General features: G+C 38.8%; 1 protein-coding gene across 2 annotated transcripts in view; it reads right to left on the bottom strand.

The window, feature by feature from the left end:
• Positions 1–27,508, bottom strand: part of TRRAP (transformation/transcription domain associated protein) — a 72,877-nt gene that overhangs the window by 5,659 nt on the left and 39,710 nt on the right. For both annotated transcript variants that reach the window (XM_056503160.1, XM_056503161.1), the window contains 20 exons: positions 26,887–27,100; positions 26,021–26,200; positions 25,553–25,699; positions 24,790–24,909; positions 24,207–24,494; positions 23,543–23,680; positions 23,052–23,164; positions 22,401–22,536; positions 20,162–20,353; positions 18,125–18,320; positions 17,381–17,646; positions 15,969–16,069; positions 13,629–13,830; positions 12,400–12,564; positions 10,445–10,535; positions 8,797–8,996; positions 7,816–8,077; positions 1,641–1,866; positions 1,042–1,259; positions 197–381 (listed from right to left, as the gene is read on the bottom strand). In XM_056503160.1, coding sequence (XP_056359135.1) covers positions 197–381; positions 1,042–1,259; positions 1,641–1,866; positions 7,816–8,077; positions 8,797–8,996; positions 10,445–10,535; positions 12,400–12,564; positions 13,629–13,830; positions 15,969–16,069; positions 17,381–17,646; positions 18,125–18,320; positions 20,162–20,353; positions 22,401–22,536; positions 23,052–23,164; positions 23,543–23,680; positions 24,207–24,494; positions 24,790–24,909; positions 25,553–25,699; positions 26,021–26,200; positions 26,887–27,100 — 3,640 coding nt within the window. The remainder of the gene's footprint in view (positions 1–196; positions 382–1,041; positions 1,260–1,640; positions 1,867–7,815; positions 8,078–8,796; positions 8,997–10,444; positions 10,536–12,399; positions 12,565–13,628; positions 13,831–15,968; positions 16,070–17,380; positions 17,647–18,124; positions 18,321–20,161; positions 20,354–22,400; positions 22,537–23,051; positions 23,165–23,542; positions 23,681–24,206; positions 24,495–24,789; positions 24,910–25,552; positions 25,700–26,020; positions 26,201–26,886; positions 27,101–27,508) is intronic.

Raw genomic sequence — 27,508 nt, 5'->3', positions numbered from 1 at the left:
TCCCCAGCAGCCCCAGCCCGTGCAGTCCCTGGATGAGTCCCCAGCAGCCCCAGCCCATGCTGTCCCTGGATGAGTCCCCCAGCCCTGTGCTGTCCCTGGATGAGTCCCCCAGCCCATGCTGTCCCTGGATGAGTCCCCAGCAGCCCCAGCCCGTGCAGTCCCTGGATGTCCCCAGCAGCCCCAGCCCGTGCAGTACCTGGTGGCTGGCCTGCGTGCCCCGCGCCTGCACCGTGGCCAGCCGGTCGTAGTAGCGCGAGATGGGGTTGTCGTGCTCGATGCCCTTCTTGGCGCAGCGCTGCTTGTAGATCTCCACCAGGGACAGCGATGAGGGGTTGTCCTCCACCAGCCTCATCTGCGGGGACACGGCCACCACCCGTGGCACTGCAGGGGCAGAGCAAACCTGAGCTCAGCCACGTCCCAAAGGATGTCACACAGCCTGATCATCAACTGAAGCCCAGCAACAAAATCTTTAATGCTGTGCTCATAACTAATTTGCAAGCTCAGGTGAAAAAGAGTTACAGCAGGGTTTTATTATATCTTAACAGAAATATTAACTGTATTTTAAAAAAAAAATTGAGCACTTAAAATTTTCATGTTTTTATCTACCTTTAGGAAAGAGGATAATACGGATGAAATTCAGCAGAAAAAAGAAAAAAAATTTCTTCTGTGTTATGTGGAGGATGTAAAAGGAATTCAGTATTCATGTATCACAACTTGGGGAGAAGAGGTTTTGTTCTGTCTCTCTTGTCTCTATATGTTTATTCTGAAGTATGTGTACCCATTTCCACACCAACAGGACCAGTGGCATCTCTGCCTTAAATATTCACAGGTGCATTTAACATGCTAAGCAATGCACATAAGCATTTCTGAAAACACCCCAGACCCCTTGCAATCAGCTGCACCTCTCCAGAGGGGTGCCACAGCTCCAGCCAAGACTAATCACCCAGACAGATGCGAATTTACCTTCTGAATATTCAAAATCCTCCAGCGTTTACAACCTTTTGAGCACCAAAACCAGCACGGATCTCTGTGCTCTGGTACCTGTGAAAAACAAATGCCTCTTGGTGGTCTCCTTCCTCTTCTCCAGGCAGGGGTTGAGCAGGCGCAGCAGCTGCAGCACGCGCTCCTCGCGCCGCGACTCGGTCAGGCAGGCGTCGTTCATCACCAGGTACGGGTAGATCTTGCCGTTGTGCCCGCGGATGTACAGCCTGCGAGCCGCCGTGTTGTGCTTCTGCACGATCTCCACCCTGGGCATGAACCTGCCAGGAGCACGAGGTGACACCCTGCTGACTCTTTTCACAATAAAAGCACAAACCTCGACTTGCAGCAAGGTACAAGAAAACCGAACGCGCCTGAACAGTGCAGGTGTTGAGTGATCGAACGTCAGATTCTTCAAGGAGGATAAATTATAAAGGTCTTACATCAAAGTTTGACTATTTATGTAATAAACATATATAAAATATATGTATAAAATCTATAAAATATATCTATAAAATCTACTATAAAATATCCATCAACTTTTGCAGAGCGGATGGATGGATGGATGGAGGGATGGATGGATGGATGGATGGATGGATGGATGAGGCTTTAATTTTCTTCTCTGCTTTCAGAATTACTACCAAAAGGAATTTTTAGGTTACCTTGCTATCTTGATGTAGTAATGTGTTGGCTTTGGCATAAGGAATTCTCCAGGTATCTCCACTTCTGCAGTCTGAGCTGAGAAGTTACTTAGAAAGCGGCACTTTTCCTCTATGAGGAAGAATTTTGGAAGCTGTTTAGTTTTGGCCTCCAGGATTTTGATCCATTTCTTTAGTTTGGAGATAAGGTTGTGGAGTTTCATTGATCCTGGCACACTGAAGTCAAAATCTGAAAAAAAAACCAAAAAAACAAAACAAACATATAACAAAAGCTTAAACCTGCCAGAATCTGCTACCTCTTTTCTGTATACAACCCTAAAATATTCTGGTTTTATTACATAACAAACATCCTAAGATTTTCCTGATTTACAATCATTGAAAAGCATATAATGAAAAATTTAAATGCTATTATTGCCTTGAATTCTCTATATACTGCAACCAGACATAATGCATAGAAAGAAAGCAGTAAAACTCCAAATTATTAGATCAGACCACTTAGTGAAAAAGAAAAGTAGGTTTACTTTATAGCACTGTTTCTACTAATTCTGTAACAGAAATCACTGCAATGCTGAGCATTTTCTGGGCCACACCAACACCATCTTCCCAACATTGCTCTCACTACAGCTTCAGACAAAGCAATTAATAATAAATAAATAAATAAATAAATAAATTTGATTTTCCCAAAAGAGGGAAAATGAATAAACCACATACATGAAATGATGGCTCAGCACATCAGTGCCACAACAATGAAAGATTAAATGCACTTGGATAAGAAGACAAACTACTCTCTGTAAGCCTCATTATGGCACCCCAAACTGTGCAAGTTAACCAACAGACTTGAATTTTTAAACTCATCTCCACTCCCTAGAAGGTGCCATTTTAAGTTAACATATCTCAACTGAAAAAGCAACTGAAAAAAGAGAATGACAATTCAGTAATTCTGAGATTTACAGTAGAATAGAATCTTCAGTATTATGCAATACAACAGAAAATTAAGTCTTAAAAATTATTTTAAATTTTCTTGCAGAACCTTAATTTCAACATTACATACACTCAATATTTTCCTAAGTTGACAAAAATATCAAAAAATAAACATGAGTGCTGCTCAGAAAATTTGACCACATAAATATGCTACAAGCATCTGCCTGCAAGTGTGCCAAGAGTGAATTAAGTATGTGCACACAGCAATTACTGCATATAAAAGTTTTTTTCAACCACAATTAAACCACTCAAAACTCTGATTGTCCAAAAGACTTAGTCCTACAAACAACATAAAACATTCATTTAAGCAGCAGAGGTCTTGTCACTCTATACAAACACCCTTCTAAGTTCTTTTCTTTAATCCAGGATTCTAATGCCAAAGAAAACAATGCACCTTAGGATTGCTTTCACTTTGCTGTTGCTTAAATAAATATCAGAGAATGTATAACCCAACACATTGCACTGTGCATCCACAATAAACTGATATGCTAAAAGCTTTCAGTGAAACACCTAAGTTTACCAGCCTAAAACAGAGCAAAAATCCAGCTCACATAAAATCCTTTTCACTTCTGTAAGAAAAAGTCTGTAATGAAAAATACAGTTTCATATTTATGGATGTAATATTCCCTTTTCTTTTTCTGCCCGCTGTGGGCAGTGCTTCTATTGCAATATCACTGTAAAACACTCTTATTAAAATCCCAAGTCTACCCTCTAGTGAGCAGTGGGAGTAAATCATTTCATCAAAGTGACAAAATTATTGCATCATTTGTCTCCTGAATCTCAGAGGTGCAGGAAAGTACCCTCAAACTGCAACTAGTTTTTGTGCTAATGTGAATCAGCCAAGAGGTAAAAGCATGCATCAATATAGTTTCCTCACAAAAAAAAAAGTCACTCAGTTCACCACAAGAGCAGCTCTAGTTTGTTGAATGCCTGTTTTAGGATTTTTGTTGTTCTTTTGTTTCCCAGTGGCAGATGGGAAAAACAGAGTTCAATTAGTTTTTCTGCTCATGCCACAGAGAGCCCATCTGAGAAGAAAAATCACTTCAGCTGGAAAAAAGGGAAATACAAGACCAAACATTGTTTGTGTACAAAGTCTCTCTGCTTTGCAGACAACTTAATCTATACAAACAGTGGTCTTGTTTCAAAAGAAAATCCATTTCTTCAGTACTTAGTACTGGAAAACACCTTTCTCCAGCTAACACACACTGATCTAAGTTCCTCACTACTTTTACCACTTACTCCTGAAAAGGATGGGAAGTTTTCCCCTCATCCTTAAAGGAGCTTTTCACTGAAGGCATGGCACAGACTGCAGTGGAAGCAGTCTGCTCTCTCTTCTCAGTGCTGCTGAAGTTTCTTGCCACTCTCAATGGAAGCAGAAATGGGGCACAATCTTCTTCCCAGTGAGACAGACATAAAAAAAAAACCTGATGGCTTTGATTGAAGGCTGTACCATCACTCCTCAGGAAGAAACACCAAAAATCTTACTCAAAACAGCAAAATTAGAGCATCAAACCCTCTGTGTCCTCCAGTCCCCTTGACCTACACAACATTAATGTGGCATCAAAAAAACAAAGGCTCCAACTAAGACTCCAGAACTGTACATAAAAACCCTTCTGCTACAGGGGAAGAAAATAGCTCTGGGCAATCAGAGGCAACATGCTATTAATGTTTTTAGAGCAAGGAACAGTTCATTTGAAGATTTTTTTAAAATTATTCTGATCATGTGAAGAGTGATTCCATTAAAGGTTCACACCTCAAGGATCTCCAGCTAAAAAGCCAAGACACCCATTCTCTGAGGACTGAGCTGTAAGCTCAGCTGCACAGAGCAGGACAATCCTCTATGCCCCTAGCACTGAAGAAGATCCAACCTTTCTCCAAAATTGAAGTGCTGTCTTGCTTTTGAAGTTATTATTCAACACTTATATACTCTACTTCTCAAAACTTATTTTCAATATCACAAGAACTTTTGGAAAAAAAAATAAAGATGGAAAATCTCAGTGAGAGGAAAGTAGAAATATGAAGCAGGATTTCTGGTTTATCACTCAGCTCCAAAAAATCAAGACTGCAAAGACAAGACACCAAGGTCCAATATTATCCATCTCTTTATCTGGATTTCCTGGATAATATCCTGTTACCTAAAAATTACAAGGGAAGCAAAGAACAAGCTGCCAAAGTACACTATGTTCACTCTTGAGAAAAGTGGAAAAAAAAAACGATCCTTAAAAATGCTGCAAATGAACAGAGCTCTTTCCCCTGCCCTCTCCTGGCAGTTCAGAGCCACACTTGGGTTTCAAGAGCTTCCTCCTGACTGCAGAGCTACCACAGTGAAGGATTCTTTGTGCTGGGTGACAAAGTCTTGAGGAAATTACTGTGCCCTTCAAGGGTGTATTTTGGAACTTTCCATTCATATTCAGCTTCAGTGGAGAGATGGTTGCAGAAAGAAGCTGATCCAACTCTAAACTATCATCTGCCCACAAAAGGACAATTGAGGCAAGTTTTGTGCTGCTTTCACTGCTGAGAGAGCTCTCAAAGGGAGCATTTTTCAGCATTTTCTGTTCTTTGATGTCAAAAGGTTTAGCAGAAAAGGAAAGAACAAAGAACAGATGGTCAAAGAACTATGCATTTGAAGTTCTAGAAAAAAAATTCAAAGCAAAATTTGTTTTTATAATATAACATTAGGATGGATAAAGATGACCTATCACAGCTCCAACAGACCAGACTGCTGCAGACAAAGCATTTAGAATATAAGAAATGGTGTGAGAGTCTCCAGTGGCTCCAAACAGGAATCAAAATACAATTCTGATGCTGATGGGAATGATTATGCAACCAAATCCAAGTGTCTATAAACCATAGCTGTCAACATTAATCTGGAATAATTGACAAAAGTTTACTCCAATACACTCCTTAGCTTGGATACTTCTGAAATGAAAGGCAACCACTGTAATTATCTGTCCATCATCCAAATGCAACTGGTACTGAAAATGGGAAAAACAAACATGAACATTGTGGTGTGACAGGAGGACACATCAGGCACATTCTACAGCTGGTTTCTCATAATGTTAAAACAGCCCTTGCTATCTTCAGTACAGTAATCACAATCCTATTCACTTATTTACATAAATTCCACTGTTATTGCAAAATCAATAAAAAACTTATTTTCATTCCTGCATAATGAATCAAGTTACAGAAATTATTAAGTATGCTGATTGGTTTAATTTCTTCAGGTTTCCCTCATTTAATTTGTAAATTTAACTGAATGTAACAGATTAAAATAAAATCTAATCCAGCACTCAGCAAAATAATTACGTGCAGACATCTACAATTCATCGTACTTGAAAAATAAAACACAAAATTGTCCAAAAAAAGTAATTACTGGTATTTAACTGAAGTTTCCTAAATGCAAACACTTTGCATTTGATGACTTTACATGATTTTTATGACCAGGCCTATGTCATACTTTGGTTTATCTGTTTTTCCATATAATTCTTTAATTAAGAGAGAAAATCTGAAAATCTTAACAACCATTTATAGATCACAAAGATGTACAAAAATAAAAACAGCATTAAAAATACTGGAACTCCTCTCCACTTTTTAACTAAAAGTTGTAACTCAATTGTAACTAAACTTGCTTAAATGGTTCTCTAGAAATGTTTTGAAATATTACTTTAGATATTGCAGACTTTAGTCTGGCACTGTATTTACTTTTCCTTTACACCTTGGAAACCCCAGAGCTCTCTTATGCTCACAGGAAAAGAAGTAGGAGCTACTGTGACAGGCCAAAAATAACTCAAATCCAACCAAAACTGAGCATATCAACAACACTTACAGCAACCAGTAAGTGGCTATACTACTGTTGTAATGTACAGACTTGAAATCATTATTAAAAATTAAAATCAAGTCCAAACTTGTATTTAATGTAGAGCATTTCAGCTGGAAGGGATTGACCACAACCATCCCCACATCCTTGATCCAGGGCTGGTCTCCAGCCTCTCCTCTCCCCATTTACACCTTTACCTGCCATTATTACTCTGTGCTAGGTACAGAATCCAGCATTTGGACTTCTAGAATTTCATCCTATTGATCATTATCCAATGATTTTTCCCCCCTGTACACTCCCATTAAAGACACACAAAGTGTTTCTACTTCCATTTCCCTCCCCAGTACACTTCATCCAGTAAAAATTGAATCATATGGTTCAGGACTTTCATTATCTGCTATCATGCAACTGCTGTGCCTCAGAAAGGACACTGTGCAGTGCATGGCATGCACAGGATATGTAGGTCACTTCCACAACTCAGCTCTTCTCACAGGACAGCCATCAGTTCCCTTATTTTCACAATATCATCAGCAAAATACTTGAAAAAACACTTGTCAAACACTCTCACTTATGTTTAAAGAAAAGCCAAGGAATTTATGCAAAACTCAAAATTCTGGCAACCCAAAACACTGATGCCAATCAGTGTCACTTTCTGTCACATAAGAGCTGCGTGGCCTTAACACATTTCACCAAACAAATCAAGCTTGTAAACAAGCTTTTCTTAGAATTTTAAATCAAGATCAGATACTCAAATATGTAACCACTGGTTAAGAGAAAATGAATTAAGCAAAAAAGCTACTTCCCTTAAGTATCTTTTTTTATTAGATCTGATTAAAGTTATTGATTCAATTTAGCAGTGATGTAAATTTGGGTAATAGAATTTTTATAATCTTGTTATCCAAAACATTAAAGTAATCTTACTCATCAGAAGTAGGTTGTTTTTAAAAACTTCACATAAAATCATCAGTTTGGAGTTCTGGGGTGAAAATTTCATTTAATTCTGCCATCACAGAGAGATAGAGATCATTACTGCCCCTCACATACAGCCAGCAGTTCTCTGCAAATTGCAAAAATACTATACTGATGTAATCTAATTTATCTTAAAACATATATGTAATCAAACCACAGTTTTCAATAGTAAAAATACAACTATATATATATATTCTCTAGGTTGATGTCTGTTTTCCACTTGAATGACATTTATTACTGCACAAAAGACAGGAACAAAACTATTTCAGGTTTGCTGAATGACAGAAAGGTGCTTTTTTTCTAAATTTTCTTTCAGGAAAGATATTGCAATAAAAAAGTAGAATAGCTGAACTGTGGGGGGAAATTCTCTTGAGATTAAAAGCAACATTTAAAAAAAAATTAAACATTTACCTGTTGTAAATTGTCCTTTTAACTTCTGGAACACAGGATCTTGAGCTGTTGCCTGTGCTCTCCTAGCTAGTGACTCTGAGGCTGCACTAGAAAACATGGTGGACACATTAGAGACATTCTCAAGACCTACTCCAAAGGTGCTGACTAATTTCTTGACAAAATTCAGTGTATGAGGAGTGATTTTGGCATCTGAAACAGCTCCACTTTTCTCAAAGGCAACGGAGTAGCACTTTGCCAAGCCCTGCTGCAGTTGTCTGAGAACCTAAGAACAGAAAACAGAAAAAACACTCAGGAAGATCAGCCTGATTTGACACCAAATATTCATTCCTACACTGCATTTTATATAGTAAAATTATGCTCTCAGAAACACCTGCATAAAATTCTACTCTTAAAGTGCATCAGAGGGGCAATCAGAATGACAGCACTGAATTTCATTAGCACTGCAAACAAACAAACTGAGCAGGGGAAATGCTGCTTCACACAGGACAACTTGCTCTTTCAACAGCAGGTAACTTTTTTTTCATATTTTAAGACATATGAAAAGTGAGGAAACCTTCAAATAAACACTGTGCTAGGCAGAGAGAACAGAAGAGTCCAACACTTTGAGAGGCAAGTAACAGCAGAGTGGCAGGTCCATCTGCTCTCAGTTGCAATGCAAATCTTAGGTGATAATCACCACCTGTCACAGACCACCAGATCAAAAGAAAGCTGGTATCTCTGAAACTTAGTGTAAGAATATAGATTTTCAGTTAGTATGAGCAACAGCTTAAATCCTAGAGGTATTCATGGCATTAACAGTTCTGCAAAACCCCTGTTCTGCTTCCAGAAATAACCAAGATCCTTAAACCCCAATCAGAGCAGTCAGTTCTACAAACATCAGTTTACTAATCAAAACAAACAGTTATACTTGGGTGTTTTAAATTAATTCTGGGTAAATATTTTCCCTTAGACAATCCATACATTGAAGATGTTCTGAAATACCTCCTCATGCCAATTCTCCCTGAACCAGACCATCTGATCCACAATGCCTTCCAGAGAGGACAGAAGTGTTGGGTGCAATTCCCTCTGCATGTGCATGATCCTGCTGCATCTCCACATTGGGGCAGTGGCTCTGATGGGCCCAGGGTCTGAGGCAGAGTGGGACTGATTTCCAACTGAACTTGGCTGCTGCTGCCCTGAATCTGGAAAGTGAACATTAAAAAGGAAATAAGTATTACCTTTCATGAACTTGATATGTGTCTGAAATCAAATAAATTGTTCCAAGAATTGGCTAGAGATTTACATTAAATATTAATTATGTATTCCTTACTGAACTTCAGAAAGAATTTTTTTATGAAGAAAACTGGAGTTTTTTAGAGAGAAAACTCTGCATCCAATGCTATTTAGTGGTACAGACTTCCCAACATTAAAGTAAAAAATAAACACTCCTCAAAACCATATAGAAGGTGCAGCTTCTACATGACCAACCTGTGTTCTTGAAGCAACAGACATTGCTTCATATAGGATCAAATTATTTGAATTATGGGCAGTTTATTCCCTTCTCTTTTGGGGAGACCTTTCACACATAACTAAAGAATAAATACATTGATGCCAACAAGAGACAAACTGTCATAGTCTGTATCTTTTAGCACCAAACATCTCTAGCATGACAACTCCATCTGACAGTGATTAAGCAGAGTTTTGCTTCATCAGATGACCCCCACTAACTCACACACACCCACTCAGCAGTGTTTTTTGGCAGAAACTACAGGGAAACATGTTACTGTTGCTGGAAAAGAATAAATTATTGGGGTATGTGGCCATCTCCTTCTGCAAAAGAGTACCCAAACAAAAACAAAACATTAATAAACAAATTAGTGCCCTTTCAAATTTTATACAGAAATTTAATGAACTAATTCCCAAATGGAAAGGGTAACTAAATAAACAATGTACTTTGTAACAAAGAACATAGAATTGAAATGAGAGTTCTTCAAGTAGCTCTCCCAGGATTCCCAGGAAATTATATGGGACAAAAGAACAGCTAAATTCCATGGAATCATTTGACATAACTATTCCAGATGTGATTTGTTCTTGGGAAAAAGAGTTCTTGTGCAAGTTGCTGAATGCTTTCCCCATCTCCCAAACATTTCTTTTATCTGGTGTAAACTGAGATGCTCATTTTACTTGAAAATTTACCAGAAGAAGTTATTATGGAGATATTATTTTTACAAGTGTGGCTCCTTTGAAAATAAACTAAATGTTGCATGGTTCATGCTTCCAGTGAAAAAGTCTAGACAATCTTAGAAAACTGTGACATTCTCCTATATTTATAAACCAAGAATTTTCTACTTCTCCACAAATTTATCAAGATAAACATGTGATTCTCAATAATTAAGGTGACATGAGAATGAAAGAGAATAAACTCCTCTTGGTATTTTATACAAGAAAATTCAAGACAGCTCAAGCCATCTGCAGGTTTAACTTCACAGAAACAAATCAATGCAAGCAAAGCTTATCAAGAGTTTTCTTCCTGTGCCTTGCTAATTGGGATGTTTTCTAGAGAATCTGTTTTCTCTGCAAAATCCAATGAAACTCAACAATTAAGTGGGATTAGAAAGAGCTCAAACAATCCCATGAGGACCAGACTCACCACTCTTGTAGCGCTCTCGCTGTTCTATCTTCAAGGTCAAATAGAGGGTCCTGATAGGGAAATAAACAGCCTGGGGATAAACTCTTCCCACCTATTTGGAGATACACACTTCTCAGTGAAGGAATACTGACTGCAGATCACATCAACACAGACATTCTCTTGTAAATGAGTCAAATTCAGGAATAATCAGCTCTTTGAGTTAAACAACAGCTTATGGAAATTAAAGATTCTTTCAGTAACAGAAACCCAAGGAGGATGAATTGGTAGCTCCCTGCACACACTGTTAAGACATTATCTAATTAGGGCTTCCAGATCATATTGCCTAATAAACCTGAAAGCAGCATAATGTCAGAGCCCCAGCTGGGCCAGCTCAAAGATCTTACTCATGTGCATAATGGAAGAAAAACAGACATAATGACAGCAGTTAGTCTTTAAATTAGGCCACAACTCCCAGCAAGCCCCACATACCTGAGAAGAGAGCCCATTAGAGAGTAACTTTACTCCACCTAATTGTGGCACTTAATGTAAGGGGATACCAACTGCACCCAAAAATAAAAACAGGATTTTATGGCTTCCATTAAAAAAAACAACCCTAAAGAGATGTTGACATTCAGCATCCCATTTAAATCTGTAAATCTCAGTATCTATTAAAGGAAAGAAACCATGTGTCTGCTACCTGCAGTAGAGCACATCTTAAGACATCATTTGAGGCTTCTTCAGCCACAATTTTACTAAATCATAGATCCTTTCTCCATCCAAATGGATATGGTAAGTGGTGGAAATGTTGCAACAGGATTGAAGCATTCAGTAATTTGATCTTTATGACAGATCACTAACCTGACACACACATGCTTCATGCTGTAACTCGAAAATTATTTGAAGAGAAATGTGGAGTTTTAAAACAGTAGCATAGAAAACATGGTGTTTTTTGATTTCATACTTTTTCTATGTACCTGAAGTTTAAAGGCAAGACAAACAGGAGTATCTGTGATATTTACAGATTTTATACAGATCTCAACAAATGAAGTGTCTACAATGTCTTGAAATGAGTTTTTTTCTGTCAGAAGACAGTAGAGCCCTCCAGTGTTGCCAGACAATACCAATCCAGATCCATCAAAGTTTGCCTCACCTACTTTGGTGTCTGAAGCTGCTTGGCAGCATGGTCTCTTCAAAGCTACAATTTAATTTTATGAAGAGAGAGGGAAGGCAACATGAGTACATCAGCACACACATACTTATCTGGAGCTGTGTACACCCAACACAAATGGACAATATGTCTAGCTACAAAAACACATTCTCAGAGGGCTGAAAGAGCAAACACAGGGGAGCTCAGTCTCACAGGATCATACAACACCCTGAACTGGAAGGGACCTCCATGGTCACTACATCCATATCTCAACAACCAAGAGGGGAGGGAAAGAAAGGAGTTCTGTGAGGAATTCAGCACAGCAGTGGTCCTGTGCCAGTTTCCAGGAAACACTGGAGCAGTGCAGGCCTGGAATTCAGGTATTGTGAGAGCTTCCCATGGCCACCTGTGCATCAATGGGACTCCACATCTGCTTTATATCAATCTGAATGAACAAACACCAAAACACTTCCAGACAGAGTTTGCCCTTTAGCTACTAAATCTAACTATTCTTTACTCCTATGTTACAAGCATTTTAAACTATGTACTTATGTGTTCTACCTCCTTCACAAAAACACATTAAGTAGAATTCCAAAGGGAGAGCTATAATGCCTCATGCAAATAGGGGTACAATTTCACTGGATTTAATCTCAGTAAGCAAAACTCGCTTTGAAATTTAAAATATCCTGCTTAAAGGCAGAAATTACCATTTTTTAACACATCAACAGTTGCAAACAATACCATTTGTAATTTGCTTTAAAAAATATCTGTGTCTCATCTTGCCAACAAAGATTACAGCCAATAAAGAATTAGAGATGATCTTCTGTACCTGACTGATGAGGTTGAGGAGGAGTTTGCCCTCAGAGCCAACCAGGCAGGTCAGCAGCTGTGGGATCCAGGCCAGCCACTGGATGGGTGGGACACCAATACAATACTTGTCCACTGCATCTGCCAAGGTGTTCTTATCATCATCAAAACTCAGCAGCCAAAGAACCTACAAGAGAATTTCAAGAGGATCTCTCAGTGCTTAGATTTAAGACACATCAATCTTATGATGCACAAAAGCAGAGATATTTTATTAATATGAATGTGGAGTCCTTGAAAGTGTTAAAGCTGCCTCAGAGACAAGAATTTACATTCATTATGCCTGGCCAATGCTATTTTTTCCCCTCAGAAATATATAAAGGATGTGAAAAATAAATGTAAGTGTATTCCTTACTATGAAACAAGACAGAAAAGAGCAAATAAACATGACTGCATTCCAGAAATTCATTGCATCTTTGGCTGGGGGTGTGGATATAAATTTAGGTAATTCTATATAGCCTAAAATACACAACTCAGATAAATGAACCTTGATGCAAGAACTTGATTATATCTTTGGGTATTCTTAATTATTTTAACTGTCCACCCCTAGTTTAATTTAAATGTAGATATATTGAGCATTGACTAAAAATCATTAACTATTATGCAACCAGACAGGGAGAATGATAAACTTCAGAGGGCTACTGAGGCCACCTTTAACCTCAAACAATATTTTCTGTATTTGTTTCATGATCAAAACAATTTGTCTTCCCTGCTCTGGTACAATTTTTTAAATTTTCTTTATGAGATTAAATATCCCCAAACTGAGAAACATACAATACAAAAAGCTTTTTTTGGCCAAAATTTTTCTGAATTTCAGAGTAAAACTGTACAGAAAAGGCTTATCTGGAATAAAATGCAATATCATTTATCCGTAGTAATGCTAAACAGACCACAAACTATGTTACTTTTTAAAGCACCAAAGGATGACTTTGTGCAAGTATTCCACCACACTGTGTAGCAGAAATGCTGTGATTTGTCCTCCTCCTCCTACAGAAAGGTTCTACATCTAAATGAAACCCCAGCCATCCCACTGAAGTGCAAAACCCCAAGATGAGCTGTGAGCAACCACACACAGCCCTTCCATCTAAATTAAAGCTTTCCCTCAGGAACCCTTTCTCTAATTGTGAGCACTGACCAGCAGCCCAGCCCTTCCCTAGGGGTGGAGCTGTGTCCTTTCTGAGCACCCAGACTTACCTTAGCTAAGTATTTCCTGGACTTGCTCTCGTTCTGGTGGCGACAGGCGTGCAGGTAGCAGGTGATGGCAGACACCCCCAGGTGAAGCTGCCTCTCCTTCACAAAGATATTCTCCAGGTAATCCCCCCACATGGCCCAGGCTTTCACCAGCACATCATGCATCTGCACAGCTGCAGAAAAAGCTTTGTTTGCTTCTTCAGACCTGCGTGGTGACAAGCAAGAATAAGAGTTTTATATAATTAAGTATTTGCTAGTGTGAGTCAGATTTCTGATAGGGCAAGCAATTAGTTTTGTAATACTCATTATACTGCATTAAGTTTTCCAGTAAGGTCTCTTACAACTTGTCATTTTGCTTTCTTTAAAGTTCAGCACCTACAAAAGTAAATGCTTCATAATGAAAACTGTTTCATAAGTGTGAAAAATCTCCTTAAAAAAAAACAAAAAAAAAACCACACCTTCCAGTGGATTGCAGTGGAAACCAAAAAAACTGGGAGAAAAGAGATAACACAAGGGGAGTGGAAGCAAAAACAGGCTGTTCCACTGAGTAAAAAAAGGAGCAAAGCAACATTGGGAAGATGTTATTTAAGTTATCTTTTAGAGGAGTGCATCTTACTTAGCTCCTTTTCCAGACAAGTCAAGAAAAATTTTACAATCAACACTTTCTTGAAACAGTCAGTTTCACTCATCCCCACAGCTGTAAAAGTTTCTTTTTTCAACAGGAAAAAATGAAGGAATTTGAAGGCTAATCACACAGTTCTGGGTAACCAAAAGATTATTTGTTTGTTACTTCTGAGGTTTCTCCATGTTTCCTCAAGTGTCACAAGTCCAAAATTTGGCATGATTCATCCCAATATGCATACAGCCCTGGAATTTATGTTAGGCATAAAAATAAAGGATGAGAAAACTCACATAAGCATTACCAAAATGCAGAAACTTGAAGTATTTCAAGACTCCTTATTAATAGAAAGAGCTTCACTTCTCCCTTACAGAATAAGCATTGAAATAAACCATATGAAAGTAACATGATGCTTATTTGACTCATTTTTTAAAATTACCTGTAATGTATTTTTAACATAACAATATTAGCTTGGAGGATTATAATACTAAATTAAAATGACCAGCTACTGAGGATAACTCTACAAAGGAAAACAGCTTTGTCTGTCATGTGTTAGTTTCTGTGCTTCATTACTGTCCTTGCTTTCAGAGTTTCCTGCACCCTGGATGAAGGTTTGAAGTGAACCAGCCCAGCAGCAGCCTGATGGATGACTTGGTATCACTACTGCTCCTTTGTAAAAAAGGAACTTCTCTGTCCCTTTTCCTTTCTCCCACTCTACAATCCATCACTCCTGACACCTGAGGTGATTTTTTTTTAAATGGTTTCTATCACCTTGTCCAGCCAATGGGCAGCAGGAGGATGCAGGAGCAGAGGTGACCTTTAACTTCAGTTCCACTGACACACAGGTAATCAATCAGCAGTCCTGTTTTCAGGTTCAACACTGCCACTGGTCCTAACTGAAACCTTCCCAAATTCCTGACCTCAACTGCAGTGTTAAAAAATGCTTTTGTGTTTTTTGGTAAGATTAAGAAAATGTAAGTACATGAGAACCATGTTTTTAAACAGAAACCTTTATCCATTTTAATCTGAGGGAACAGGCAGATTAATTCTCTGCAAGAACTTAAAATAATCTAAAAACATGGGGGAGGCACACTCTCTTCTCTTTACACCACAGCTACAATTAAGCCTGTGACCACATAAAAACCCAATGCACTTTCCATCAAAGTAATTGCATTTTGTCTATTTAAAATTCCCTCTTGTATCCACAGAAGAAGATATTCATCATTTCCTGACTTCAACTGCTATATGAGCTTGCAGTGTACTGATGGATTTCACTCCATAAGTGGCCACAATGCACTGGTAAAGGAATTATTCCACCCATATGTAACATATAGCAAAATTGCCATGAAATCCCATGCCCACTAAGAGCTCTTGACATCTGAAGGGGTCTTTTTGACATCACCAAACAAAATTTTGACTGATTAAATATTTATTTATTGAATTAAAGAGAGATCCTCCTCAAAATAGTAAAATGCCTGTCAGTGCACAGCAAAACTATTACTACTTCCTTCCTAAAAGGCTTCAATATAGAACCATATAGAATCATTACATCTCCAAACTGCAAAGGAACTCTCACAGATACTTTTACTTTCTTACACAGCAGGGAGAAATTTTAGGCTGGTATAAAGATAAGGAACAGCTTTTCTGCTCAAATCCTGTGTTGAATACTTTGGCTGCATTTTTTTCAGATGTGTGTTAGTGCCTCCTGCAGCCAGCATACTCACTTGTTAATCTGTGCCAGGAACATTCCCTTTAATGCATAAAACTCTGCAGTCATCTCCTTGGTGAAGTACTTCAGATTGGTTGATTCAATAACTTCAAGACCCTGTTAAATAAACCTTAGTGAGAAAAGTCTTTTAAAAGGGAAGGCTTTGTTAAATGAAAGTGCCATAAAACAACAGCCAAATTATTATCTTGAAATTTAAATAACATTACTTTCTAGTATTTCATTTTCATTTTAAAAAATATAGATTGACAATTTCCACTGGCCTATGCAAACCAAATACTACAGACAAACCCTATTTTCCCACCTTGTTTATGTTAGAATATTATTTATATTGTTATATGACAAGGTTCATTTGCTGGTCAACCACATGCCAGTGGGTTTTGCCTAAAATCACTTTTTTCCTTTTCAACACATACAATTTAACTTCAGTTTGACAGCATCCACCACTCATGAGTCAGACACTCAGAGCTTCAATTAGTCTTGCAGCAGTGTTGTTTTCTTCCATTTCAAATAATGCCATTTTCAAAGTCCCATTTATTGATCTTTTAAGATTTCAAAAAACCTACTCCCACTTTACTTCTGGGTCAGCTAATTTTTAATCTATTCACAGAGGACATTAACTGCTTTAGACTAACAGCATTACTCAGAACAACACTCCCTGCAGAGTAAAGCACAGCCAAGGCAATTCAGCCCCTGTTCTAGATACAGGCAGCTTGTTTAGATTGTCACAGCCTGTGGTGTCTCCTTAGACTGGAATCACCTCAGGAGCACATAAAGGTGGTCTGGGATTTGGGTTTTTCTGATGGCTGCTGAGGAGAGGCTGCAGGAGGCTGTTCTCAGAGATTTCAAGGTTGTTTATTGTTTCTTATCTCAAAAGTTCTTTGTCCAGCTAACAGCAATCTGTTCAGCCAGACATCCAGGGCAGAATCCACCTGCCAGAGGCAGGTCTTATCTTTTATACTCTAAATTACATACTTAATATTTACAATTATTTTCCAATACACTACAACTTTATAACATTGTCCAGCTTTGTCCCCATGCAATAAAAGGATGCCAAGGTGGCACTCTAATATGGATGGCAAGAAGAAGAAGGAGGAAGAAGCATACCACACCCCAAATCCTCCATCTTAGCTAAAACTCTCTAATATAAAGATTTCTAAAAATCTATCTTTTCTACAATCTAACAGTCTAATTTATACTCTACTTCTTTTTGTGGCTTTTTCAGTGTTGGTCGATTTTTCCAGGGGCACAAATCCAGCTCCTGAGACTTTTGGGTCTCATTCCCAGGTCTTTGAGAGCCTGGCCAGGGGGCTCTCAAGGCTTCCAGAGAAACCAGATAGATCCCACACAGATCAATGCACCTGATGGCCACGACTTCCAACAGCAGCTTCAGCAGCGCAGCTGCCCTACCTGCATGCACTCATTTTTGCCCATGACTCCAGCCAGCTGCAGGTAGCACTTGACCTGCTGCCGGATTTTCTGGAAGCAGTCGACGATGGGCACGGTGGGGATGGTGTGGATGCGGCTCAGGATGTCCAGGGCCACGTTGACCAGCCCCTGCTTGCGCGCGATCTTGCCGTACTGGATGATGGCCGAGGCGGAGGCGTGCACGCCCAGCATGGCGTTGTTGGAGCTGGGGTCGTGCTGGGAGCTGTTCTCGTAGGCGGTCACGATGGCTGGGGAGGAAACGGGAGGTGTGTGTGGTTGTACAGAGAGCAGCGCCCTGCACACGTGAAATGGGGACTTAGAGAATCAAACACCTCAATGAAAATGGAATAAAAACTAAACTTGTCAAAATCAAGCCACCAACAGCTTAAGTGCTGTCTGGAAGATTCTGCAGTAATGCTATAACTCCTTCCTAGCTATTTACTGTGTCAGTCTCTAAGAAGGAGCTAGGCACTGCATAGGATAGGACAAAGGATCAAAAGAGGCTCCTTGGCTTTTCTTAGAGTTTGTGGTTTATTTCATGGTGGTGCCAGGGCAAAAGAGAATCTCAGATAACAGTCTTTTCTAGGAAAGGGTCAGGGAGGGGAATCTGGCTTTCTGCCAACAGGATAGGGACAGGTGTGAAGGGTTAAAACATTCCTTATACCTCTTGGTATTGGGTTACAACAAGATTCTATGATGAATGCATGCTGGACCAGGCAGACTTACCCTGGTAATGATGCTGCCTCCACATGAAAATGCTGCTCCAGTGGGATAAATCATCTGACACAATAGGTAACCTGTTTCTCCAAGTCTTGACAACAGTCTTCATATCATGTAAGCTGTTGTTCCTCCCCAGATTAGTTGGTTGCAACCCTGCATTTATTTGGGCTGCTTCCTGAAGCTCAATTATTTGCTGTGCTGCCTAGAAAACACAAACAGTATAAATAAGCAACAAACAGAAGATGGCAGCAATCTTGAACCCACTAAAGGCAGCAGACAGTTTGTTAAAACTTCAACCACCTGAAGAAAAGGCCCACAAACTTTAATGGAATTTAATTACCTGTAGTACAATAAAGCCAGTGTAGTATTCCCTAAGCTACCACTTGGCAGATAACAGTTGTATTCATTGTTAATCAACCAAATGAGATAACTATTCAAGAAAAAAAAAGGCAGTCCAAATTTATTGAGTGAAGTATCTTGAAACAAAATAAATTAAAGTAATATTTTCCTACAATCATCTCAGTATCAGCTCTCACAGTAGCTTAACCTTCATTCTACACCCATTCATCACATAAATTTAATTTTCTCTTGGGTATTTAATCACATACTATCTGATATTAAAAAAAGTAATTACTGCAGTGCAAATTCAAGACTGCATTTGTACCTCTGTCAGTCACTGGCTAATTCATCATTTCTTCATGAGGGATATATACATATTAGATTGTTTTAAAAGCTTGTTTTAATTGATATCTGAAAGCACTTAAATACCTTATTTAGTAATATTAATCTTTTCCTGCTGCAGATGCTGCCATTCTTGAGCAGGGAGTCAATTTGAAATACAAGTGAAAACTAAGCAGGAAAGAATTAAATTCATTGAGAAGGAATCTAATAGTATTGTGTGAGCTCACAAATTGTACCTATTTTCTTGATAACTTCTTCTGAATATAGAGAAAATTTCCATATTCATTCACTTTATCTGATGCACCAATTTATATTATAAAAATTCAAAGGTATGAGCTGCTGTGTGAGCTCTACCCACAGGAGGAATCATTTTATAGAGGTCCCTCCTTCTATTGTGTAGCTTGGTTATGAATCACACACACAGAGTGAAACTACTGATCTTCAACAGAATCACAGAGGCCTCTGAATCAAAGAGAACTCAAAGTAAAGTCCTCACACTTCCACAGGCAGGACTCAGCCACAGATCCCTGAGCAATGGCCCATCAAGAAATGATCCCTGCTATGAATATTGAGGTATTCCACAATTTCTCCCCTGGAGATGAAAGGTTCCCTCCAGAGGAACAAGAGCTTTGTCAGGTATATATTTATAGGGTATCTAAACAGGGACAAAGCTTAAATGCCAAATGAATGGCATGTTTTGCCTAAATCCCACACAGCCAAGGCCAGCATGATCCTGCCCCAGCCTCACTTCCACACTGGCTCCACACAGATCAGAGGAGAAGTTTTTCTGAAAGTAACTCAAGGCCAAATCAAATTTTTTAAAGATGGATTTAGGCACTTACTTCCGTTTGATTATACTTGTCAATAAAACATCTACTTTCAAAAATTCTTCTCTTACAGTTGCAAAATTAAATATTTACATGATTAAATCCAAGAGAAAACAACAGGGTGTTGCTATTTTATACATTTCAAAAGGAAACCAAAATCCATTTATGTTATGGTGAAATGCATGTGAAAGTTGCAAAGGACACAACCATTCATTTTTTACCATGTAATACATGTAATTCATTTCATGTAATAGTTAAACCACATATTCCACATAATCAGAATTGTGCCAAGTGCTTCACAAAAATATTTCAGGAGGTCTGAAAAAAGGTGGGTTCAATCTCTTACCAGCTCCTCCTGACAAGCAACAAGTTGAAGAAATACAAACACACATTCCGCGACTTCGAACAGAGAAATACCACGATGCAAAAACTACCAGTACTACATAAATCCAGTACATACACTAAAACATTTTACATTTGCAGCTACTAGAAGAGCTGCTGCTGGAGGACAGCTGGAGGTAAGCTCTGCTGTTACCTGCAGCAGGGGCGTGTGGACGTGGGACACGACGTGGGGCAGGCGCCGCCACTCGCGGATGGCCAGGCTGCTCGCCATCTCCACCAGGCGCTCGATGAAGTTCAGCTGCTGCTCCTCGGGGTGGCAGATGGCCAGGTACCCCCTGTACATGTTCACTTTCCAGGCCATCTCTTTTGGACAACTCAGTTCCACCTGGGCATGGATTAGGAAAAATATCCGGTGAAGATCGTTCCTGCTTGTTATTAAATAAATAGGTTTGATGTTTTGAAAATAATCTCATTTTTTAAAAACATGGGGTTAAGTATTAACATTTATGTCACTAGAGGAGTTGCAGCTCTCCTAAAGTTACTGGTAAGGGCAGACTAGCACATAAATTGCCAATTCAGCACAAGATTAGAAGTGCCCATGCCCAAGTTGCTGCTGGGGTATTTTTCCACTGACAACTGTAATGCAGCTCAAAGAGCTGAGCCAGCCCAAAGCAGCTCTGCCACAGGAGCAGGAGCCTCACAGCAAACAATTCTCCCTGTACAAAGCCAGAAGATACTTCTCAGCACATAACACACACTATATCTGAAATGCTTCAGGGGCTCCAGAACATGTAATGGCAATTTCTCACCTAAAAGGATCCTGTCCCTACCTGTCCCACATCTTGCAGCACTATACTCCCTGCCTGCTCCAGGGCATTGCTAAGCTTATGAAAATAAACATGAAAATGACCAATCTTCTCATTCATGTAAAGTGATTTCTGAGCACATGTGTAAAGTCAGGTCATAGTGCTAAAATAATTTATAAAATAATTTTAAACCATTTCCTCAGAATTCTGGAGCAGTAGGAATATGGCAAACCCAGCAAAGCACTTGAATTGTGCAGCACCTCAATTCTGTGAGCATTTTACAGCAAGTTTGCACTGAGCCAGTGCTCACCAGATGATGCTGCAGGCCTTTAATTTACAACTTTTTTACCTCTTTTCCCTCCACTTTGTATCAAGCCCTTTATGGTTTGATATGCAACACAGAAATCCCCCTGCATTATCCTCCTGTTGATAAACTGTATGGTGACCATTACAATTGTTATTCCTGTTATCCTCAGCTGACTTTTACGCCTGAGCCAGCAAAGAAAAAGTGCCAGGTAGCATCCTTACACTTACACAGTGAAAATAATCTCCTTCTTTATTATGTTATCTACTGGATCATTAAACACAATGGCAGTGTGAGCAAATGGAAATGAGTCTTGGGTCCTATCAAAGGCTACTTGCTGTTTTAATAGCTCAACTTTAATGGGTAGATTATTAAAAATCTTTCAGAAAGATTTACGAAAGCTGATAGATATTTGCCATCGTCTCTGGCCTCTCTTGTGCATCAACCATGGGAACTTGACAAAAAACAGCCACATTAAAGAATATCAATAAAATTGGTGTAGTGAGTACAGCAGCATAGAATCAATTATTCTTTCAGATCCCAATATTTATGCAAACGTGTGCTGACACTTTTACAAGAACCTGAGCAGAGTCACAAAGGCTCCATTTATGGCTTCAGCAGCATCTTCTCTTCAGTCATAAAGTAAATGTCTCATTACTGAAAATACCTCATTTAATACAACTGCAGCTAAAGCACATCAGCACTTACTCAGGCTTGTCACTTCCACTCAACTTGCAATTGTCCAAAACCAGAAGCTGTCAGATATGATCTATTTCACTCTCATCAAGCCCTAGGCTTATAATATACTGTACAATATAGTTCTTACTTTAGGCTTTAAAGATTTCTCAAATATTTCTATACTTAGCCTCTGAAGTTACATACTTAAATAGGACACAAAATACTAAGTGTTACAGGGACAAGAGAAATTAATTAAGACAGTTTTTGCTGCATGTGCAGTTTGCTACTTAAGAGATTTGGCTTCACATTGTATTTTCAATATGTACTTCAACCCTTTATTGCAAATTCTGGCATCTTTGGCACAGTAATTCCAGTATTGTCTTACCATATATAATAATGCAAGAAAGATCTGCAAGCTGCTTTCCATCTGTGATGTAATGCAATATTCTCACCTTTTAGATTTCAGTTTTACATCTGGTTAATATTTCTATATTAACTCATCACAGATGAACAACTCTACCTACCATGAAAAGAGAATATATTTCCTTAAAAAAAAAAACACAACAAACAAACAAACATGTTTTCCATCTTCTTTAGATAAGTGACACCATACACAACACTTTAAAAAATTTCCACTCACTCACCTGCACCAGAGCCTCCTTCATAGCAATCCAGTTTGAAACCCTCCATGCACACTTCAACACTAGGTAAGGATTTATGTGACCTTTGGACTGGCCATATTCTGTCAAGGGCTCCCACTGGTTCAACTCTTTTGAGCAACTAAGAAAATCAAATGCAGTGTCAATTTTGTAACAAAAAAAAACAAACCTCAAAAACTTTAATAAAAGTGGCAATAGATGTTGTGTATCAGAATATTATCTGCTTATTTGTTTGTCTACAAACAGCTTTGCAAGCACTGTAGAAGTTTTATCCAGATGGGAAGACTTTTTTTTTAATTTATTTATTATCAGTTATAATACAGAAATCTGTGAACAGGGAAGAGCTGCATTTTGTGTCTCCCAGAACAACCATTTTAAATAGGAAAAACAAATTTTAGCTCCAGTCTGTTTCCACCAATAGCAAATTACATTTTTACAGCAATTCAGGCATATCACTTCTGAGGCTCTGTTAAGGGAATACAAAACATTTTTTTTTATTCCCTTAAGTTTTCCCTGCATCTGAGCTAAGTCCTGAGATAAGTTTATTCTCATAACTAATGCTTTAAACCAAGAGCAGGGTATTTTGCTCCTACTGCAGGGTAAAATACTTGTTCTACATCAGCTTTCAATCCTCACCGAATCCAGTGGTCTTCCCAGAGCTGGTACTCAGGGAAGATGGAAGGGGAAGCATTGCTCCTTTCATGCTCTTTTTTTGCCTTCTCCATTGCTTTTTCGTAAGTTTCTTGTGCCTAAAGAAAATTTAAAAATTCCATGTTTCCATCTGCTGTATACACAATAACTCAATACTCTTTTCTTTTTAAAAGCAGGTAATAAGAAAATCTTCACAGACTTGAAAAAAACTCAAGTGTGTTGAATTCATTCCTGAATATGCTATTATTTGGCAGCTTGAAAAATGTCATGCAAATCTAATGGGTGTGCACAAAAATTTCACCTTACCTCAGTATGACAAGGCCTCAGACTACTACCATAGACAGTAGGGAAGCCATGGCACTTTCCATTTTAGAAGACTTCAGTTAATAATTAATATTCGAAGGTTTTTCCTGCTGACCAGCATATTCATCCTGACAGTAGAACTACTCAGATAATTTCTAAATTCAAGAGTGTACCTGTTCAAAAAAGCCATGCTGTTCATAGGCAATGGCTGTTGCTGTCTCTGGGAATTTGCAGCGTTTCTGCCACAGCCCAGCCCACATATCCTCTTCTTGTAACAAAGAGTAGAGCTCAGCAAGGGAATCCAGGATTTCCTACAAGGTTAAGGACACATTATTTCTCCACACTCAAGCTGTCTTTATAAAGCACAGAAACTAGCAAACCCCATGTTCTAAACTGAGGTAAGCTGAGAGAGACATGGAAATACAGAAATGCTTATAAAACTTATTAAAACTCTAAAACTCTGCAAGGCAAGAAATTAGTTACAACCATAACATTGCATGACAAAAATCCTAAGACTTGTACACTGACTCTTGCTTGTCTTCCCTAACACAACAGATCAAATCATAGCAAACAAAATTTCTCAACAAGTCAATAATACAATAAGACAAGAGGAAATAGCTTCAAGTTGCACCAGGGGAGGTTTAGATTTGATATTATGAAAAATGTCTTCACTGAAAAGGTTGTAAAGCACTGGAACAGGCTGCCCAGGGCAATGCTAGAGGAGCATTTAAAATACATGTAAAATGTGACACTTGGGGATATGGTTTCATGGAGGACTAATCAGTGTTAGGTTTTTCTCTTCATATTTTATAGGTATTTCAGTAAATATAACACTACCTGTTGAGGAGGAGTTATGCTCTCCTGCTCATAAAATTCTGTTGTCTGTTTAGGCTTAATCTGCAGGCTCAGTCCTTTTTCAAAGGCTTGATGCTCCAGCATGAGGGTAGAACGAAACCAGAGGTTGTGAGTTTTACCCAAGTACTTCAGGACACAAGGCCTGATGGGAATGGGGGGAACACACTGTGACATTGCTTCCACAAAGCAGTTCAGGGCACTTGGCTGGCAGTCTCGCTGCACCTGATGGCTTCCACTGCACAAGAAAGGGCTTATTTCACCTGCCAGAGCCTAGAAGGAAAAACATAATATCATCTGCCTGTTCAGATTCCTCAATTAGAGAAATCAGATTTAAAACCTCTTTAGTAGAGGGAACAACCATTCTATAGTACATTTCCCTTTGGAAAATGAAAGGCCCTATTTCTTTCAAAAGATGTATCAATACAGGTATACAGCATTCAGCAGTCTGAGAATGGCAAATATCTCAAAGCTAATGTATAAAGTCAGCACACAAATACATTTTCCTGGAACAGCAGTCATTTACAAAGAGGAATCTGCAAATAGGGGATAGGGGAGAGGTTCTCACATGTTGCTGTCTGTCAGACAAGATTTTCCAAAGTCGTGAAAATAGCTGTATCCAAGTCTTCTCTGCCAAAGGTGTAGAAATATGACACAACTGAACAAAGGCACTCAGCAATGCTCCTGTCTGGAAACAGACAGATGTATAGAAATAGAAAAACACAATTAATCCTGTGGCAAAACAGTTCAGTTACACCATTGTTTCACTAGTAATGCTAATGTCTTTTGAAAAAAAAATAAGTTTCCTTTAGCAATACAGACTTGCAACAAGAAATTAATCCTATTTTCATGTTGATCAAGATTCTGATTCATTACTGCAACCATCAAAAATGTAAGAAGGGAAAAGGGAAGATGTTGAATCAGGTTAATTGGATAGAGTTGTTGCTAGTGTGGAGCTATTTAAACATAGCTTTCAGCTAAATTATTTTCTTAGAAATTATTTAATCATAACATACACGTTTTTGATCCTGTACCCTGTGTTTATCATCAGTAGGTTCTGAACTGAATTGTTAAAATATACTTTCAGTGAAGGAGGATAATATTTAATTTTGTAAGAAAGGGATACAGTAATAACTAACAATGAAGTGAAGGCTTAAGAACTTTTTACCATAGGCAAATAAGAAATTACAGATTATAAGAGATGTCTACCTAAAAACATTCAGCTAAAAAATTAGAAGGGTGAGATAGAAAAAAGGAAGAAGAGAAACCACCTCAGATCAGTTTGAAGGTTTCAGGATTAAAGTGGTTTGTCCCCAACAACCTGCACCCACCTTCACTTCCCGAAGCGAGTCCAGGAACTTGTCGTGCCGGTTGGTCAGCATGTGCAGCTGGTTGCCAATGTCCTTCTCTGAAAGTTCCTTTGTTTTGGGAGTGCTGGTCTGATCTCCTGGAGCCAATTCAATGTCTATTTCAACATCCTACACAGGAGTAAACAACCCAGTAAATAAAAACAGGCATCTTCTATGTACTTTTGCTTCTTCTCCACAATAGAAAACACCCTCCTGACCAATTTATTTCATGTTGCTTCTTCAGGTTCAGATCTAATTGCCTAGAGTACTGAAGTAAAGGCTGAATGAATGAATGAATGGGAGTTCTGAGAGACCCACACATGCTCAAACCACAAGAGAAACAATCTGCAAACACCATCTTCATCACGCATTGTCCAAAGTTATCTGGCGAAAAACTAAGAAGAGCTGAACTCCATCAGACTGCTGTTCCCACAGTTTCCTGTCAGTTACCTCCTCTTTGGATTCGCTGTTCTCCCTCTCCCGAGGCTCCTGCTTGACATGTGTGACCATGGCAAAGGCAGCTCTGTCGTGGCTGTCAGCAAGGTTGATGACATTGGTGATGGAGGGCAGCATGGCCCCCTGGCAGCTCGTGCCAATCGTGGTGTTCCTCTCACACACTGCCAGCAGCAGCTACCACATGCAAAAGCAACAAGAGTTTTTGAACATACAGTTACTGCAGTGCTTCAAATAAAACATCACTATGGTTTAATATTGAAAAACAAGGTAAAAGTTGCAACAGTAAGTTTAAAGCCTTTTATCACCTTTGTTAATAGAATCTCCCAGGCCTAAAGGCTGTATTTTGTACTTTTACAAATGTATGAAGTGTCCTCAATCTGCTAATAAATATAGACTCTTGTATCCTGAAAAGGATGTTCACAGTCACTTTAAATTCGTGCTTTAATATGAAAATTGTTTAAATTAAGGTTTTTCCCCATTTTATTTTAAATAAACCAAGCAAAGATCAATTTCATTTCAATGCAATCCCCCTTAACAGCAGGAGACATTCCAGCTTTAACAGTTTTCTTGAAATCTTCTGTTCTCCTTAAGTAGTATTAACCTGGTCATTAAGCTTTTTGGCAGAGAAAATAGATTTCAAACATTTATATTGAAGGCACTTCCCAAGCATCAGCATTTCACTGTTTAGCCACTGCATGTATTTTTAAGCACCACAGGAGCTGAGGCAGCAGACTTGCTATTTTCAGCTTCGATACAGACAATATAAACTACAAAGCACATAGTGCTTTTACACCCAACAAGGAAAAACAAGGACTAACACTTATTTCTAATTGCATTTCTGATACAAGTAGCTTCCCTACCTCGATGCACTGCTTTATCCAGAAGTGGTTTCCCATTGCCTCCCAGTTTTGGGAGCAGGTCACATAGAGCAGGCGCTCATAAACGCGACGTTTCATGGAATTGTCAAAGACCTCGAAGAATTTGGCTCGGATGAGAGGCTGGGCACAGCGCAAACCAGAGAGAAATGCTGGCTCCAGCTTGGCTGTGAGCTCACTCCCAGAAAGATTCTCATCCCTGAAATGAATAAAGATGAAATAACAGAGTCATTAGAAAGAGAAGACTCTTAGGTTTTGTGTAGCACACTAAAAATTCAAAGGTGACATTCTGTAAAAGCCACGTGGTGAATGTCCAGGTGCAGTTTTTGAGAGAAAGAGCAAAGAAAATATTGCTGATTGTTGAACTATCAGAAATACTCTTTCAGGATTAAATCTTATAATTGTGAAACACTGAGCCACATCTGTATGGTGTTTGAAATGCCAAATGGTATTGATTGATAAAACTTTCTGAGCACCGTGTGCACATGAAAGTTTTGTACAGTGAACCAGCAGAGTACAGCAGCAAAGTGACTGCAAAATAATGTGAAGCAGCAGCACACCATTAAATATCTGGCATTTGTTGATAAGGCGACTATTTTAATTATTT

This window comes from Oenanthe melanoleuca, chromosome 14, assembly GCF_029582105.1.
Source record: "Oenanthe melanoleuca isolate GR-GAL-2019-014 chromosome 14, OMel1.0, whole genome shotgun sequence".
In the NCBI taxonomy this organism is placed as follows: domain Eukaryota; kingdom Metazoa; phylum Chordata; class Aves; order Passeriformes; family Muscicapidae; genus Oenanthe; species Oenanthe melanoleuca.
This window is presented reverse-complemented; position numbering and strand designations above follow the sequence as displayed.